This window comes from Equus przewalskii, chromosome 7 (genome assembly GCF_037783145.1).
Source record: "Equus przewalskii isolate Varuska chromosome 7, EquPr2, whole genome shotgun sequence".
NCBI lineage: Eukaryota > Metazoa > Chordata > Mammalia > Perissodactyla > Equidae > Equus > Equus przewalskii.
In genome coordinates, this window is record NC_091837.1 from 11433344 (window position 1) to 11452846 (window position 19503).

General features: G+C 48.9%; 1 protein-coding gene and 1 long non-coding RNA gene across 3 annotated transcripts in view; one reads left to right on the forward strand and one right to left on the reverse strand.

Annotated features, from left to right (window-relative positions):
• Positions 1-19503, reverse strand: part of MYO18B (myosin XVIIIB) — a 250417-nt gene that overhangs the window by 108225 nt on the left and 122689 nt on the right. For both annotated transcript variants that reach the window (XR_011541781.1, XM_070626960.1), the window contains exons 26-31: positions 14287-14406; positions 13834-13942; positions 10142-10266; positions 5113-5267; positions 1286-1409; positions 253-453 (exon numbers count right to left, since the gene is read on the reverse strand). Coding sequence is in view for 1 of the 2 variants with exons in the window: in XM_070626960.1 (XP_070483061.1) it covers positions 253-453; positions 1286-1409; positions 5113-5267; positions 10142-10266; positions 13834-13942; positions 14287-14406 (834 nt within the window). In the remaining variant the exon portion in view is untranslated. The remainder of the gene's footprint in view (positions 1-252; positions 454-1285; positions 1410-5112; positions 5268-10141; positions 10267-13833; positions 13943-14286; positions 14407-19503) is intronic.
• LOC139084431 (uncharacterized) lies at positions 2481-4596 on the forward strand. Its single transcript, XR_011541782.1, has 3 exons — positions 2481-2625; positions 3193-3369; positions 3974-4596. It is a non-coding gene; the product is annotated as an uncharacterized lncRNA (long non-coding RNA).

The following is a 19503-nucleotide window of genomic DNA, read 5'->3' on the forward strand; positions in this document are numbered from 1 at the left end:
GGGCTATTTTTGAGAAGGCGATCAGGCAAGCTTCCGTGAGGGGACATTGATGCTTTTAGGACCGTAGGGGAGGGCTGGATCATGAAGGATCCGAATGTCAGCCTTATGGGTTGAGAGATTCTCTGGGGCAATAGGGAGCCACAGAAGGATGCGGAGCGGCTGAGTGAGGTGCCTATGTCGTGCTTTAATAACACCCCTCTGCACTGGGGTCAGCGTGGGGCAGGGCATGGCTCCCGGACAGGGCTTCCCTACCTGCTCCAGCTGCTTGATGGTGTTTTCCTGCTGGTTCTGGATTTTCTGCTGCTCGAGGGCGCTGGATTCCAGCTTCCAGAGCCTCTCTTTCAAGCCCGCGACACAATTTTCCCCCAGAGAAGACGACGCCAGCAGCTCCCGCTTATGGGCCTGCAGCATCTCCACCTCCTGCCTCAGCTGCACAGCTTCCTGGTCCTTTTGCTACAGCGACAAAGGGGACAGAGATGTGGAGTCACATGACCAGGTGCCCCTTCCTCACTGTCTACCGCCTGCTGGAAGGGCGCTCGCCACTTCTCAAGGCATGCCACCTCGACCTCCACCTCCCTTGCAGCCCCTCACGGCACCCCCTGTGGGACACCAAGGGCTGCTCTCTGGGACAGATCACCTAGGCAGGATGGTGGCCTTTGTGGGAGAGCAATGCATCAGAGCTCAAACACCTCCAGGAAGTGTTTGCCCCATTTGTGAGCTGTGCACCTGCCAAGGCTAAGATTGAGCTGCCGGAGCAGGGAGGCAAAGTGTACAGAAATGACTCTTCCAGGTTAGCAGGTTGGCTCCAGGGTCAAAGAACTTAGGCTAGATCATGAAGGAGCTGCACGCCAGGCTAAGATGTTAGAGGTTCTCCCGGGGGTAATAGGGAGCCACTGAAGAGTAAGGGGTGAGGTGCCCATGTCATATTTTACAAACTCCCTCTGCATTGGAGCCTGCATGGGATAGGGCACTGTCCCTGCCCCTGGATGGGGCTACAGCTGACTCATTCTTTGCCGAACCTCTTAGACCTCACAGATGGCACCTTAGAACGCATACAGGTGACCAAAGCAATTTCACTACATGACACTAGGGAGGTCTGACGATCAACCTGCCACCCACTATTTGTTTTATTCAGGCATGCTGGGATCCACAACCCCGGTTGGCTGGCAGACCAGGTACCCACACAGAGTTCTCTCCCCATCACCATTGACAGCAGGTGCCCAGTGGGGTTTCGTGAGACCCTGCCCCCAAGGGTGCAGAGGGCTCCGTGCCTCCCATCCCTTACCTTCAACTGTTGCTGAAGCTGGCCTAGCTCCCACCGGACGCTGGTGTTTTCCTGGGCCACTTTCTCTCGGAGGCCCTTCTCAAACACCGACTCACCCAGGGCCTGGGCCAGCTGCGTGTCAAACCTGTCCAAGCAGAACACGGGTCATGGCACCGTGCTGGGGGTGGGGGAGGAGAGGGGCTGGCGAGAGCAGTTTGCTGGGAACCACACAAGAGAGAGAGAAGGAAAGGATGGAGCGTTTGCTCGATGCTTTTATATAAGATGGTGGATGCGGGGTAGGAACCTGGAATACCAGAGAGCAACTTTTAGGGTTTATATTTCCACAAAAGTCCTGGATACTTACTTAAAATGTGATAAAAACATATAGATAAGAATAAAAATAGCATAAAACTATATACAAATAGAAAATAAGAATAAAACACCTGTAGATATATAGGAAAAGCTAATCTATCCGGTTTGCTCATATGTGCCAAGAACCATTAACTCTGCGAGGCCCAGGTTTGGTATCTAATATTCATTGAGCGTGCATGAATGAATGCATATATTTGCCTAAATAAGGGATGGTCTACATTTCATATTTCACACTATATGGTCCGGCTTACGCATTCCTCAGTCATGTGGGAGCGCAGTAATTAGCAACAAAATGTGGGATATTTATAAATTCAGTCTGGTCTTCATTTGTCTCCCCAGCAGAAAACACAAAGACGAGACAGTCCTACTGGGGGCCATCTCGAGAATTAGGAAACGCCTCGACGGGGCCCACCTGCCCCTCCACGGTGGGGACTGCGGGGGAGAAGTGTTTCCTGGACTTCACGCCGTGCCAGGCAGTTGTCTCGGCCTTTGGTGCTGATCACAGAGGAGAAAACCAGCAGAGGAGGCTCCACCAAGCCTCAGTAAGATGGGACTTCGGTCGCTTGCCCTCGGCCCACAGCTCCGGGGAACTTGGTGCGGCCAGATGGAAGAAGTGGGCGTGAGGTTTGGGCCTTGGTGAGAAGAAGCTCTCCCTTGTTACAAGATTATCCAAAGTCCCTTAAGACTAGATGGTCATTCAAAGCCTCAGACTCCTGGGAAAGCCAATCACGGCTCACAGATGGAGCCCCACTGTTGGAACAGCCCAGGAGCCTTCTGATTGGCTGCTGGTGACATCATTCAAGAGGCACGAGGAACATTGTGATGATCATAATGCTCCAGCAGCCCCAAAGTGCCAGGCTCCGGGTTGGGGTCCATACAGTCCTTGTAACAATTCAGCAAGAAACATGTCATTGCATCCATTTTACAGAGGAGGAAGCTGAAGCTCAGAGACATGGAGCAGTTGAGCCCCAAGTTCCACAGTGGTGCAGGTGGGCTTCAGCCCAGCTTCTCCCCTGTCTCAGCTAGTCCCCATCTACCTGCTCATGCCCTGGGACAGGGAGGGGAAGACAGCGGGGGCCAGACAGTGACTGAGGTTTCAAAGGAGCCCTTGACTTAACAGGTCACTTGATGCCAAAGAATGGCTCCTACAGATTTTAACTTCTGGCACACACTGACCCACCCACTGCCTGAGGCCAGACGGATTTGCACACACCCTTCAGCCCACTGGGAGTGGGCCTGGGGTCCGGCCGCCGGTGAGTGTGGGAGTCCATGAGCCCAGCACAGGGCTTACCCTGAGGAAGCAGGCTGGGGTTCCATCAGCCCTCAGAACTGAGCTTGACAGCCCATGGGGTAACCATGGCAACCAGGAGCCGATGCCAATGGAACCATTGCGGGCCACTCTGAACTTAAAAGCCAAGGCGGGAGCAGGGAGCTCTAGCGGCGTGAAGACGTCCCTTCATCGCCCACAAGCTAAGGAGGCGGCTGGATATACAATCTGATTAAACTTAGAGAGAGATAAGGAAGTACTGCTAACTTCTAGATCTTTCCCTCACTAGAGTCATTCGGCCCAAATTTCCACCATTGGACTGAGACTTCTACTGACCCCGAAGGCTCCCTGCTGGAAAGCTAGTCCAGCTAGAAAGATAACGGCTGCTACTTGCAATTAGCATAAGAACATAAGTTAACGTGTTCTGTCAAGAGATGGTAGCAGAGCGGAGGGCATCACGGGACAGGTAGGTCTTGAGAAGAGGAAATGTGAGTATAAGAAATGGGGACTTTCCCAGGGGGCCTCACGGGGGAGTTTCTTGAGTACCTGGAATGAGAGATTCTGCCCAAAGGGGTCACGGAAAGACCCAAGAGATGGAATTATCTAGCTGCATAAACTCCAGGGGCAGGCCCCCCCTCCCCCCATCAGAGGGCTAAAACCCTCCATACAGCCTCTCAGAACAGGAGCAAAACCCACAGAGGAGGACCAAGATCCTTACAGCTCCATGACCCCCGGAAACCTCAGGGATGACTGAGTCCGTGCCTCTCGATTGACAGATGGGGTCTGTTGGAGCCATTCTCCAGCGCCAGGTGACCTGCTTAAGTCCAAGGACTCCTCTGAAACCTCGGTCACTCTCTGGCCCACAGGGATAGTACCATTTGACAAGGTCACCCAAGAAATGGCCAAGACGGGCCTAAGCCATTTTTCCCACTGTAAGGACAAGGTTTAGCCAGAGCACCCACGGGAAAGTGGAAAAGGAAATGGAGTCAAACATCCATAGGAAGAGAATAAACCTCTCCTTTTGGGGAGCATGCTAACAACTCCTAAAAGATCTTTTTTTTTTTTTCCAGATGAAGAAGCCAGCTCAGGAAAGCTCAAGGATAAATGAGAGAAATAGTATTGAATTCAGATCAAGTTCAAAATCAATGCTATTGCCATGGAAATAAAATTCGGCTGACCAAGTATTGGAACAGAGACGTCCTCAGCGAAACCAGGTCCTGGCACACACCGGAATGTTTTTCTGTATTTTCATCCTGGACCTTCTAAAAGAGGCTGCATTTCACCTATTTCCCTCATGAAGTCTCCATCAGGGCTCCTCTGGCTCAAAACAGGACCTCTGCTCAGGACCCACCCTCACCGAGTGAGCTGAAGACCTTCAGACACAGCCAGGGTGGCCAGGAACCAGGGCATCACAGGGCTGAGGTTTTGTATAAGGAAGCCCGTGAGTGTGGACCTGGGCTCCAGGCTAGGCTCCACCACCGGCGAGCTGGGACAGCATCCCCACGGGAAGCGGACACGGGAACCCGTGTGCAGACTCAAGATGGGCATCTTCTTGGTGCACAAGGTCCAGCCTCCAGCAGAATTGCTCACGTGATCCGAGCATCCAAACCCTAAATGCAAAGGGCAGCGACTCCACTTCGGTCATCTCCTCATTCTCTTTGCCCATTTTCAACAATGGGGTTGGGAACCCAAATTTTGTCTGTAGATGCCAATTGTATCATTTAGTCCTCACCACAAGGAGGCATCCTCGCCCGCCACCTAAAGACAAGACTCTGAGGCTGAGAAGGGTTGAATGTCTTGTCCAAGGTCACACAGCTAGAAAGAGCCACAGCTGGGACTTGGGGGGTGGGGTGACATCAGCATTTGTGCTAACCGCCAAGCTAGACTGTCTTCGCCCTCCAAAACAAATTCTTCACTTGATAAATGGGGAAGTTGAGGCCCAGAGAAGCCGAGAAAGTTCCTCAGGGTCACATAGTCCATTGGTAGGAGAGCTGAGACTGGGTAACAGAAAAGAATAGTTTCTTGCTGAATTCTTGGGAGAAGCAAGAATAAGATGTGAGGGGACCGGGCACTTAGGGCAGGATGACGCGGTTACACCCCATGAACGAGGAGCCCTGACAGCAGTGAGGGGGCTTAGGAGGAGAACCCAGGGACCCCAGAAGACCCCAGCACCGAGGCAGCCCCCGCCCTGGCCCCAAACGTGACTCACTTTTTCTGCTTCTTCTCGAGCTCGTGGTTGCGACTTTGCTGGTTCTCCAGCAGGAGGCGGGTGTCCTCCAGGTCGCAGGTCAGACGGTGGCACTTTCTCCTCAGCTGGTGAGCCGTCTTCTTGGCGCCCTCGTAAGCGCTCTGCAGCTCCCCGAGCTGTGGGGGGGACAGAAGGAATCACTCACTCTGGTGGCGCTCAACAAGCTTTCTACTTTTTGTTGCAAGCGGCTGCCATTCCCAAGGTGAGCGTAATGAAGAAAGAACAGCCTGGAGCTGGAGAGACCCCGTCTTGACCACTTTCTACCCATGTCTCCCTGAGAAGCTATTTCTCTGAGCCTCAGTTTGATCAGGGGTATAATGGGTGCAATTCCATCAATCTCCTGGGGTTGTTTTTCATTTTCCTCAATAACCCTCCTGCCAACATGCCCACAGATTCTTTCCATGCCCTGCCTCCACTCGACAGCTCCTTGAGTTTGTTGTTAGTGTTGTCGAGTGGATTCTGACTCCTAATGCCCCTGTGGACAGCAGAGCAGACCCCTGCCTGGTCTCTTTGCACCATCCTCTCACTCTCCAGCGCTGTATCAGACGATGCTCTGCTGCTGTTCACAGGGTTGTCATGGCCAATTTTTCCAGAAGTGGGTGGCCAGGTCCTTCTTCCTAGTCTGTCTAGTCTGGAAGCTCTGCTGAAACCTGTCCACCGTGGGTGACCCTGATGGTATTTGAAATACCCGTGGCCTAGCTTTCAGCATCACAGCGACACGCAGCCGCCACAGTTGACAACCTATAGATAGGTGACGTGGTTCCCTGACTGGAAAATGAACCCGGGCTGTAGCGGTGAGAGCGCCAGATCTTAATCACTGGCCACCGGGGCTGGCTACGCCTTGAGTATTGTATAATTGACATCCCCATCGGCTGGATAATCTGTGATGCTATATGAGGATTAGCCATGAAGCAAACAAAATGGCACACCTGGAAATCTGCCCAGGAAACCCAACAGCCGGGCTGGAAAGGTGAGAGCAGCAAGTGGCACTTTGGATGGGCTGAATTACCCAGGAATGCACACGGCCGTAAACAAACAGAAGAGGCCGGGCTCCAGCATCTTCTCCGGGAAGCACCCTCCCAAATGTCCTACTTTAGATCTGGGAGCAAGCGCAACTCAGCACACTCGCTTTGAAGAAATGGCCTCATTAAAGAATTGCTTTAAATAAGCAAAATGCTGAGTTAATGAAGCCTGTAATTCTAAATTCCGTATTCGAAGGCAAATGGGATGTTTTCTTAGATTCTACTGCTCAGAAAAGGTTGCAGCTTTATTACTTTTTAATGTAGCATGAACACCACCCCCCTTCCTAGGGGAAAGTGACCTGACTTTATAATTTGTTATTAAAGATCTGGGCTGTTACCCTGCCCTTCTCCTCCTGCATATGGGAACCTACAGCTCAGGGTGTCTCCTGAGGATCACAGTATCCTGTCCGTCTTGGAAGGAACCACTAAAACCATCACCACCACCGAGGACGTGAGCCTCACCTCCACTGTTTATATAATCCCGTGTGGTCTCACCCTGGCCCACTCTGCAAGGTGACCACAGGATACTACCCCCTCACAATGGGGAGATATATATAATAGTGGGACAGGCAAAGACAACCTCAGCTTTCATGGCGCTCCCCTCTAATTGGGGAGACCACTACAGTGCAGCATGAGGAGGCTTATACTTGGGAAAACAATTCAGGGGAACCCAATCTGTGTCAAGCAAGCCTTTCTGGAGGGAACAACATTTAAGCTGAGATCTTAAGGATAGTTGGAGATACCTAGGTAAAGAAGAGAAAGAGTGTTCTAGGAAGAGAAACAGCATATGCAAAGGCCCAGGGATGAGAAAGAATAAGGCACTTTTGGAAGGAGGGAAAAAACAGTGCAATGGAACAGAATAGACAGCCCAGAAATAGACCCACAGAAATCTAATCAATTGATATTTCACAAAGGGGCAAAGGCAATTCAATAAAGGAAAGACAGTCTTTTTAGCAAATGGTGCTTGAACAATTGGACATCAGCATGCAAAAAGATGAATTGGACTTTACGCCCTTCACAAAAACTAACTCAAAATGGATCGCAGACCTAAATGCAAAATCCAAAACCTTAAAGCTCCTGGATAATAACACAGGAGCAAGCCTAGATGACCTTGGGTTTGGCAATGACTTTTTAGATATGACACCAAAGGTATGACCCGTGACAGAAAGAATTTATAAGCAGGGCTTTATTAAAATTAAAAATTTCTGCTCTGCAAAAGACACTATCACGAGAATGAAATGACACCAACTGGGAGAAAATATTTGCAAAAGACACGACTGATAAAGGACTGTTATCCAGAATATGCAAAGAACTCTTAAAACTCAATAATAAGAAAACAACTCAATTAAAAAATGGGCCAAAGACCTTAACAGACACTTCGCCAAAGAAGGAAGACGGATGGCAAATAAGTTTATGAAAAGATGCCCTGCATCATACACCATCACGGACATGAAGTTAACACTACACTGAGATACCACTACACACCTATTCGATGGCTAAAATCCAGAACACTGACAACATCAAATGCTGGTGAGGACGTGGAGCAACAGGAACTCTCATTCATTGCTGGCAGGAATGCAGAATGGGACAGCCACGTTGGGAGATGGTTTGACAGTTTCTCATAAAACTAGACACACTCTTACCACTTGATCCAGCAATCATGCCTCTTGGTATTTACCCATAGGAGCTGAAAATTTATGTCTGCATAAAAACCTGGACACGGAGATGTATTGCAGGTTTATTCCTTATTGCCAAAACATGGAAGCACCCAAGATGTCCTTGAGTAGGTGAGTGGATAAATAAACTATGGTACCTCAAGACAATAGAATATTATTCGGCACTAAAAAGAAACGAGCCATCCAGCCATGAAAAGACATGGAAGAAGCTTAAAAGCATATTACCAAGTGAAAAAAGCCAATCGGAAAAGGTTGTGTACTGTGTGATTCCAACTATATGACGTTCTGGAAAAGGCAAAACTATGGAGACAGTAAAAAGATCAGTGGTTGCCTGGGGTTAGTGAGAGGGGTGAATTGGTAGAGCATGGAAGATTTTTAGGGCAGTGAAACTACTTTGTATAAAACTATAATGGTGGATATATGTCATTATACATTTGTCCAAACCCATAGAATGGACAACACCAAGATTGAACCCTAATGTAAACTATGGACTGTGGGTGATCATGAAGTGTCAGTGTAGGTTCATCCACCGTAACTAATGTCCCCCTGTGGTGGAGGACGTTGATAATGGGGGAGACTACGCATGTTTGGGGGCAGGGGGCTTATGGGAAATCTCTGTACCTTCCTCTCAATTTTGTTGTGAGCCTTAAGCAACTGGGTGTGGTTGGACTCAATGGAGTGCTGGAGCTGGCTTATGCCAACTTACAAGAGTTGATTCTGCAAATCTCGTCCCAATTCCACATTCAGAGACCTCAGAACGGTAGCTTCAAACTGGCCATGGTGGGACTATTTACACCCCAGAAACTGGCAATTGGAAAATACTACACATCAGGGTGTCTGTTGGTCTGTTTTCGGAGAGCCGGTTTACCAGCACATCACCGGTTAAAGTGGAGACTGGTTGGAATGCAGACTAGAGGTGATGGAGAGAACGCAAAACAGGTAAAGAGCCCAAACCATCAAAACGTCCATCCAGAAACACTAGGTAAAATGATGTTATATTTTTCGTATCCAGCTGCACTTTCAAGAAAGAAAAGGAAATTTCAGGATGTAGGAAATGCAGAGGACACAAAAGAAGAGCAATATGGGTAGATGCTGACACTATGGCAGCCAGGGTAAGGGAGAAGAGGAGCAGCTGAAAGATCTAGAACATCCCTAAGGATAGAGGTTGTGTTTTAATTCCCTGACAGAGACAGGAGACAGGGCCTTGGACCCACGGAAGGTGGGGAGCTGGACTGAAGACATTGGCCTTAAGTCAGGACCCTCAGGAGCTCCCCCTCGGTGAGAGGGGGCAGGAAAGCTCCCCACACTGGCCTGGAAGGTGCTAAGAAAGCTTGCTGCCACTCTGGCTCTGAGTGGGGAGAAAGGAGTCCCGTAAGAAATCAAAACCTGAGGTCTGTGCCTCATGCAGGTTCAGAGCTCAAATTGACACTTTGCACGTGTTGCAAAGATCTGAAATGGAGAATTTAGCATAACCTCAGGGGCTGCTGCAGAAGAAAGTGCAAAAATGCTTCTTCTCAAAGAGCACACCCACAACCTTGTAAATACGGGACTCATTAAAACTGATAAAAAAACTTTTTAAAATTTAAAAATAAGATTAACTCACAAAAAAAAAATAAGATTAACTCACAATAAAAAAAAACAAGGAGTATTTCACAAAGCAAACTACTTGGGGCCACTGCAGTGGGAGTTGAGGGACGTGTTGAAGATGAGCTCACAATCAAAATGTACAAAACACGCAAGGAAACACTCCACCACGAGAGCCAGCATAACTCGCGATAACAGAACAATGTGAAAGAGAATCTGAAAGACCCCTTGGCTGCAGTGTGCCAGGCGGTTGAGGGAAGAGGCTGCAGGCAAGGAGACCAGTTAGAAGGCTCTTGCTCTGGTCTGGATGGGAGATGGAGGTGGAAGATTAGAATGGACAAAATTTGACTGTTTTAAGAGCATATCAACCATTTTATAGATGAGAAATCCGAGACCCAAAAGGTAAAGTGATTTCCACAAGGTCAAAGCAGAAATGGGACTGGAACTCAGGTACCCTGAGTTAACGTTCAAGTTTTTTATGCCACAGAGTATTCTTCCCCAGTGTAGAAGACCCACGTGTAGAGACAATATTTTCCACATCCCACGGTGACCAGCATTTGTAATATCAGTGGAGGTGGAAAAACATGAAATTGTTGGCACCCTCCTTCTACCCCCCCAGGGCCAGCCAACAGCTGGATCATCCACAGTAGGGGTGAGAACCCGCCCACTCAGACACTTTTGTGACCCAGACTGTCTCCTGCCTCTTACCTTCTGCTCCAGCTCTTTCCTGGATGTCAGCTCTGAGTCCAACCTCTCTTCAAATTGCTGTAGCCGCTTTCTGAGGAACTCATTCTCCATCTGGGCACAGTCAAAGCGCATCTGCCACTCGTCCGCTGCTTAACAAAGGGAGGCCAAGACGGAAGGCTGGGTGAATGAGCGAGCTTCTTCTCCACTTTCTGAGCTCTTTGTCCACAACTTCACAACATTAATAGAGTTCCTGAGGCTCGACCTTGGACTTCAGGTTAGGAAATCCTGTTTTAAGTCTAAGCTTAAAGAAAAACACTTCCTACAGGTGATCTCTCCTGACCGTCTCCAGTTGTCTGGTTATTACTCGTTTTTCTAGTTTGGTTGCTTTATACTGTTCAATTTCTCTATACAAGTGCACACATATCTTTCTATTTCCAAGAAAATTCCACAATCCTTGAGGGCAAGAGAGATGTTTTAGTTCTTGGTGGATCCTCAACACCCTCTAGAAGAATTCCCTACACACAGGAGATTCCCCATATTTGTACAAGTTCACCGACTGCAGTCATCCTACTGGCCAACCACACTGGGTGACACAGAGCGTGTAATCGGTGACTCTTGGTTGAATTAGTTAACAAATCAATGAGCAATAATTAAAAAGTCTACTGAATGCATAACAACAGAGACATTGGTCACAAGATGTCTCTATGAGATAAGAGAACAATTCCTTGATTTGATAAAAATCTAAAAAAATCATTTGCTGGTGTGATGAAAACTGGCTGAAAAGAGTGGGCTAGACTAGGTTATGATGTCTTAACTTTTGACTCTCTGAGTAATAGAGTGATGTCCCTTAAGGTAATGGAGCTGTGCAAAACATTACACAAGTGGAGAGCTTAAGATAGAGACCATCCATTTCATCCATCTCTCCATCCATTCATCCATGCATCCTTCAATCCATCCACCATCTCTCCATCCATCCATCTCTTCATCCATCCATCCATCCATCCATCCATCCATCCATCTCTCCATTGATCCATCCTTTCATCCGTCCATCCACCCACCCATCCCTCCATACATCCATCCATCTATCCATCCATCCATCTCTCCATTCATCCACCCATTCATCCATCCATCATATATTCTTCCATCTACCTACCATCCATCCAAGCATTCATTGAGCACAGTACTCCATATCAGGCACAAGAAATAATGGAATAAATAAGAAACCATTCTATTTTCCAAGAGAATCTTGTGGCGGAGACAAACATGTGGAAAGATAGCTGCAACCTGGCATGATCAAGGCTCTTATAAAGGAAGCTTATGGAAATCCAGAAGAGGATTCAAAAGTAAAAGGGCAGCAAACCTTTTTTTGTTTTGTTTTGTTAATTGTTGTGTCCCCAGAACTTACTACAATGCCTATCATATCATAAATGCTCCATAAGTTTCACTGGAATAGTGGATGTATAGGTGAGTATATAGATGGATACATGGATGGAAGGATGGATGGATGGATGGATGGGTGGGTGGATGGATGGATGGATGGGTGGGTGGGTGGATGGGTGGATGGATGGATGGATGGATGGATGGATGAGTGGATGGATGGATGGATGGATGGATGGATGGGTGGGTGGATGGATGGATAGGTGGGTGGATGGTAGGACTGAGTCTTGAAGGAGGTGACCACAACAGGGAATCCAAGATAACTAACCCAAACAGAAGGATGATCTAATTGTGAGGAGTTAGAGCTTTTTCAAGTTTCCACTAAGGTAAATAATATGATGGGAAAAGAATTCTGCCTCCCCACCAGGAAAAAAAAATCTCAAGTAGCAAACAGCATAGCCTGGAAAAAGAAGAGGAAGTAGAAAGCATTTCTCTGGCTGACTGCGTACTCTGTGCTATGATGTGCCAGGAGCAGGTGGAATGAGGGGGCAACACGAGCAGATGAGGAAACTGTTCTCCAGTCTTCAAGGCTGATTTCCACCTCCACCCTCCTTTCCCACGGTGCCATTCTCAATCAGTGCATACAGCTCAGCTCTTCATTCTCCAGTCACATTTTTCCTGGGTTTATCTGACTTCCCCACTTATATTGCAAGTTTCTTGACAGCAGGGCCAACTAAAATTCTTCTGTGACCTCCCCCCGGCTCCCAGAGTCCAGCTCAGTGCTGGATGCATACCATAAACGGCTGTCTTTAAATACTTAACCCTGCATCGAGGAAAAACATATATTTTTGATAATTTATACTCCAGCTTGATCCATAGAGGGGGTTGTGGGGGCACTGCAGCAGTGGGATTAAATTGTTATATCGCTTCTTTCAACTCTCCTGCATTTTAGAAATTTTCTATCAGGAGTATGTATTCCTTTCATAATGAAAAACAAAATATTTGTGGATTGGCTTCCTAAAATGAGCATCTGGAGCTGAGAGCCTATATAGCATTGTGACTAATGTGCCCATCTCCCCCTCTCATTCAACTCCCACGCCTTTCCATAGGAAAACACACAGGGGCGTACCACTGAAACATAAGCCACAGTCAGGTCGGAAATGGGGCTCATGATGTTCTGGGGAGACTGTGCTGTTCCTCTCCGCCGGTTCTGTGCAAACTCGTTTCCCTGACCTTGTATGTACCCACCTTGTTAGGTCTTCTTACAACCTCAAAGTCCTCTGCATTAACCTCCCTGGGAAATGCCTGCCCTGGGGGCGGCCAGGATGAGAGCAGGGCAAGAGCAGAGTAGAAAGCAAACGCGCCTTGTCTCTTCTCCACCGCCTCCTGACCTCCGTTCCTCTGAGTGTCCCTGACATTTCTGGGGCATGAATTCTCTAGGGGCACCGAAGGAATGATGTCAACATTTGATAAAGGCTGACAAGCACCCTGGGTATCCTTCTCACCTGACTCATTTAGACCAGGGAGCGGAGTTGACAAAGATGTCACCATGCCCATCCAACCATGGGATGTGAGTCTGCAGGCAACTGTGTAAGACGGGCACCACCAGAAATGCTTGGCTCTGCTGAGCACATCGATCATTGGGCAATTCAGGGGTCCCCTCACTTCCTCTCCATTCATTCAGCAACTGCTCAGTGCCCGACATCACTTTTAAATGGGGACAGTAGTAGTTTCTGCTCCGTGGGTGGTTACGAGCATGGATTACGATCCCACTATTAGAAGTATTGGTAATAAGGGTAAAGCAGCTAACAGCTATTCAGCCCTTGGTGCCATGTAAGTGGCTAAACCCTTTCTATTAATCATCTGTGACTACATCCATTGAAAGATGAGAAAATCGAGGCCCAATAATTTCTATGCCCAAAGCCACTCATCTAATAAAAGATGGAGTCTGGATTCAAATCCAGAATCGTGACGTCATAGGTTTCACTTTTAAGCAGTCAACTGCCTTCCCCAAAATTTATACTAAAAATACTCATATAAATATAAAGGTGCCTTGCCCATCGAGATACTACTTTGTTATCATTCTTTGCATTATTACTACCCAGCACCTGTCACATGGATAATTCATTGTTTGGGATATTTATTGTGGGATTATCTGCTCAATGTCTGTCTGTTCCACTAGACTGTAGGCTCTGCCAAGGTCTCAGCCCCCCACGCAGGGTCTAGCGCAGAGTAAGCGCTCAGTGTGTATGAGTGAATGAATTATGAATGAATGAATGACATGAAAGGTAGCTTTTCCCACCAGCATCCAACCCCAAGGGTCCCAGCCTGCTCACCTCTTCCAGTGTGACTCCTCTCCAAGTCATTCAACTGAATTTTCTGCTGAGCTTCTTCCAACTGCTTCTGCACTTCTCCCAAATTCTTCTGGACTTGCCCATACTTGCTCTGGAAGAAAGGCCTCGAGGTCCCCACTGGGGCTGGACAGAGGCCTGAGCTGGCCATCTCCCCCTCGGTGCCTCCCAAACCAGGACTCGCCACCCATGCATGGTCCTCACCCAGGGTGCCTCCCTAGCCAGGGACTGTCCACCCTCTGCACAGTCTTCACCCAGGGCATCTCCAAGGCCAATCCTTAAGAAGATCCAAGTGTCCTCCAGGACCTTGAGCATGGGGTTCAGTAAGCCTGTGCATCTTGCTTGGGTTTACTGGTCCCAGATGTGAGCAGAGGAGGGCAGGCCCAACCACTCCCAGCCACCCTGTTCAGCCACCCACCACCACCCCAGACCCCTCACCTTCAGCTCCTGGACCTCCCGGAAGGCCCTCAGCCTCTCGGCCCGCTCACTCTCCAGCACCTGGCAGGCCACGTCCCCTTTGAAGCGCTCATCAGCGAGCTCTGTGGTCAAGTCAGCAATCTGGGATGCGAAGGGTTCAAGGAAAGTCACTCACTAGGGCCGCCAACCCTTCTCCCTTAGGCACACTCCACATGACCACCCTTGGACAGATCACTGGCTCTCATGGCAAGGCGACCCTTCAGTGTAATGAGGTGATTGAGAGCACGGGCATCAGGATTTTACTGGGCTTGGTGTGTTAGAATTCTTGGCCCGACACCCACCAACTGTGTGACTTTAAACCAGATAGGACGTCCATCTGATGCTCAGTTTTCTCATCTTCAGAGAGCAAGGGATAACTTACAGCATTGTTTTGAGAATTAAGTGAGATAATCCACATAAAGCTTAACACAGTACCTGGCACGTGGTAACTGCTCAATAAAAAATAGCTATTCTAGTACAAACTCTGCTTAACCATCCTTGAGGGAGTCCTCTTGCTGGACCAACCAACTGGCTCCCTCAGGAAGACACACCCACAGACGCCCCCACATAGGAACGCTCTCAGCCAGGGAAGCTCTCCTCTACCATCTGCCTCTACCGGGCGTGGCCATAGTCACGCACACCTAATATCAATTGTGTGTGTTCCTCACCTGTTTATGCCTGTTCCATTTTTACTGTAATTACCTATTCAATTAGCTATTACATAACCATAAAGTGTGGCTGGGCAAAGAATTTCCAGGAAAACTAGGGTGAATGCCTTGAAAAGAATAAATACAGGTGAGTTGCTTTTTAAAATCCTGTCAAATGGGTGTAGGTGCAAGAACTATAAAAAAAGCAAAAGTAAAAGATTAGGTTTCTACACTCACGTTACTTTGCCACTGGCTCTGCTTGAAATCAAAACTGGAAATCAGATAGTCGTGTGTTAGGGGCGTGGTTTAAGGAAGAAAGAAGTGGATCTTGAGTGAGATGCTCGTTCTCAAAGGGCTTAGGTCCTACCTCAATGAGGTAAGATAGACAGGTTTAAAATTAAAAAGACAAATGTTTATTTTTCAATGAATTCCCATTAGCACTGACTTTTCTTTTTCACCAAAATAACTGACCAGTACATAACAAATGGTATAATTGTTCCAAAATGCAGCCTTCCAGGCTCAAGGATATGCTGAAGAAAGTGGGGAGAGAAATATACGAGTGGAGTCTTTACGCCCAAGAGGCTCAGAAATGACCTTGCACAGAACGAGGGTGGCTCATGAAACAGGCGACCTCTTAGGTGAGGCTGTGGTTAAAGTCAAGGGTCAGAGAAGGAAAAGAAAAAGAAATAGAGGCAAGTACAGGGTTCAAGTCCCAACAGAACGACTAACATATTGTGTGACCGTGGACCAGCGTCTTCCTGTATGGGGCTTTGGTCCCCTGCGCTGTAAATGCATTGAATTAGGCAATGCCCATTGTCTTCCCATTCTATGCCACCAATGTCACATACGAAGATGTCAAAACACCTCGCTCTCCCATCAGACCCTCCGCGTGGTACTGAGGGGCGCTGGTGGGGTGTTATCACACAGGTGCTAAGTGGCCCTTCCAGTATGGAATCTGGCTGCCCTTCCGAGCGAGTCCCCATCAATGCTATCAGCTCACAGGCTGTCTCAATAATCATTCAGCTGCCCCACGAAGGGAGAGGATGCAAATCTATATTTTCTGCCATTAAAAACTCCCCAAGGTACATTGCCAAGGGGGAAAAAAAAAGCAAAGTTGCAGAATAGAATCTTCAACATGTTCCCATTTTTATTTGTACTTGCACAAAAAAAGGCATTCCCAAACTGTTACTAGGGATTTTTTTTTTCTGGAAGGGTGGGCCCACAAGGGACTCCAACTGCCTTCTGACGCATTTCTATACTGTTGATTTTTTTTAACCACTTGCACAATCAGAAAAACACACAACAGTATCTTTTAAAGAGTCCAAAAAAAAGTTGAGCTGGGCTGCCTGTAGATTCTCTGCTCCCCAGCTTTTTCTCTCCTCCAGCCCATCCGCTTCCCATCCTGCTGGCCACACCAGTGACGGCTCAGACCACAATGCAGATTTCAATAGAAACAGAGCAAAAAGGAGGTTTACGGGGCATGCTGTGACGTCACAAAGCAAGGAAGTGGCAGAACAGGGACTTGAACCCAGATCCGTCACATCCAAGTCACAGCCCCCAGTCCATGAAGGAGGGGCTCTACCAGAGCCTTCCTGGCTGTCGTTGGGCTGGGGCCATCTTTTGCTATTCCTTACACTGTTGTCCTTAAAGTGTTCTGGGGAAACACTTGCATTGCACTGACCTGGGATGGATGTTAAAATGCAAATTCCAGGACCCTCAGATGCCCCCAACCACCACCTCTGAGGCTGGACCCAGAGATCTGAATTTCAACACTCTAGGGTGATTCTTAAGCACAACAAAGTTTAAAAGGCAAAACGGCGCCATTTGCAACAACAGGGATGGACCTCGAGGGTATTACGCGGAGCGAAATAAGTCAGACAGAGAAAGACAAACACAAATGAGTGATTTCACTCATGTGTGGAAGATAAACAGACACATAGAAGTGGAGACTAGATTGGTGGTTACTACAGGGGAAGAGGGTGGAAGGAGGGTGAGAGGTATAAAGGGGCACAGGCGTTCGTTGACGGACAAAACTAAACTATTGGGGGTGAATACAATACAGTCTACACCGAAACTGATCCATGATGATGTACACCTGAAATTTACAGAATGTTATAAACCAAGTGACCTCAATAATATAACTTAAATAGAAAGAATTACTGCCATAGAAATTGCTAGGATCTCTTCCTAATCTTGCCTCACACTTGGCTTTAGATGGGTTAATTTGCTTGTGGACACACACAAGCCCTCCAGGTGGAGAGGTGATCATTTGCAAGGGGCACTGAATACAGGCTGGTGCATCCAGAAACGCCCCAGGTCACGCCCCTCACACCCGCCCCCAACCCCCACCATCAGCATCCATCCCACACACTGGGCTCCTGCTCTCTCTGCCTTAGCCAATTAGTGTGAAATTTGATTTGTGCTAATCATCTTGAGCAAAGGGAGCACAAAATTAATTTAATGCGTTAATTTTGAGTTCCTACAGAACCCAAGTCTGGAGCCCAAAAGACCACCAGTCCTTTCAAGCTGGGGAAATGACCGACGATTTTCACAGAGACAAGCAGCCCCTGACCTTCCCCTGTCCCCACAAATCTCTCTCTTCCCACATCTCGGGGCCCAGGGGCTTTGTCCACAGAGGTGAGGGGCGGGCACCACGCCCAAGGCTGTTAGGTGAATGCCAGCAGAAAGCCAGCTTAATGAGGGGGAGAGCCCGGTTTGCAAAGCCAGAAGTGTCCTTGCAGATTACTCAAGGACGAATTAACAGGAAATCATCGGAAAACCTCCCTGGATCCACCACTTGGCCAAACCATTACTTAGGGACAATGACTCCAAGGGTCCGTTAGAGAGACGCGGACAGGCATGAATGAATTTGCTGTACGTTTTGCATCAACCCAAACAGAAATCATCTATCCTGCGCCCTGGCATCATGTGCAGTTTGGGGAGCAGAGGGTGACGGGGATTTGGTAGATGTCAAATTCCAAGCACACCTGGGCTCCCTTGGGCTGTCACTGTCACTTGTCATTCACTATGTGAGCGCCTACTGTGTACCCGGCCCCGCCTTCAAGGACCCAGCATCGAGTTGGGGAGATAAAGGCAAATATGTGGCCCCACATGCCTCAGCCTACCCCTGCCCCTGGCTCTTGTACTCAAAGCCTCTCGAGACGCCCCAGATGCCCTTCGCTACGAGAGCACAAGGCGAGCATGCTTCCACTCTCTTCTAGCGCTTTCCAGTGGAACCGAAAGGATCTGTTCGTGCTAAGCCCTTGTATGGGAAACAGCTCTCAGTCCTCAAATGCTGAGGATAGACACGGGTGGAGCACTGGCACATGCCATCTTCTTCAAGCCCCTCAAATGCCTAATGAGGAGGGCATTTTTGTTACTCCTTTTCAACAGAATGGGAAACTGAGGCACTGAGCGTTGAAATGATTAGCCCAAGATCATAGCTTGTAAGTCGCAGAGAGAGTCCAGCCCAGGAAGCCCGAGTCCCGCGTCCTGGCTCATAACTACGGCGCTTTCTTCTGTCCCAAATATGCCGTCCAGCACAATTGCCCACCCCCAGGACCCAGGGGTCAGCGGAGCAGGCGTCACTGTTCACCTGGAGCAGACCAGGAGGCAGCGGCTCAGGGCTGTCAGCTTGGACAGCCAGCGGGGTGCAGAGCAAAGGTCAGCTAAGACCTGGACCTCAACCACCCTGTGGGGCCATGGACAAAGGGAGCCTGTGCGGGGCCCCATCCCCATCAACCTGAGCAACTCAAAGAGAAAAGGAAAAACCAAATCGGGAAAAAAGAAAAAGAGAATGGGAGAGAAAATGAATCCACAGGGGAAGGGCCAGCCCAACTGCAGAGCCAGCCAGCTGGTGCGCTGTTTGTTTGTCAAGGAGATTAAGCTGTGGCTTCAGTCTCGAGGTACCTGCGCCCAAAGCTGTCATTAGGGGAAATTCAGAACAAATCTCCAGCTTAGTGGCGAGCTCCGGGGCTCCCCAGAGACACACGCTGGGCACGAGTTCAGGCACCACGCTGTGTATTTCTCTTCCCAGCAGGGAATAGCACCCACTACCAGGTAACAGCAAGAGTTATCTTCATAATATCCAGACCCAAGACCATGCTTCCTGCGTGCTCAGCACAGGTTCACCCCCAGAGTCCTCACAGCAACATGGAGAGGGAGGTCCTGATCTCTCCAGATTGCAGAGGGGGAAACTGAGTCACCAGAGTGCACATAGTCACCCAAGGATGCCCAGCCAGCCAGCGGCAGAGCTGGATGTGAATCAAGCCTGGCTCCAGAACCTTCACCCCCAACCACAACATCAAACCGCCTCTTGGGGGCTCAAAATACACACGCCGGGTGAGCTAGTAAATGTTTGAGTGAGCCAAGGAGTAGAGGAGGACGCCAAGCGCCGGCACACCCGTGTCAGTGGAAATGGGGCCACTTCTGGAAGAACGCCCAGAGAAGGGGCACCTTTGAGCGGGGCACGTGCGGATGACATCACCGCCCCGCCGTGGCGGGAGGAGGGGCGGTTAGGGGCTTTCATGAGCTTCAGGAGGGGCCTTCGAGG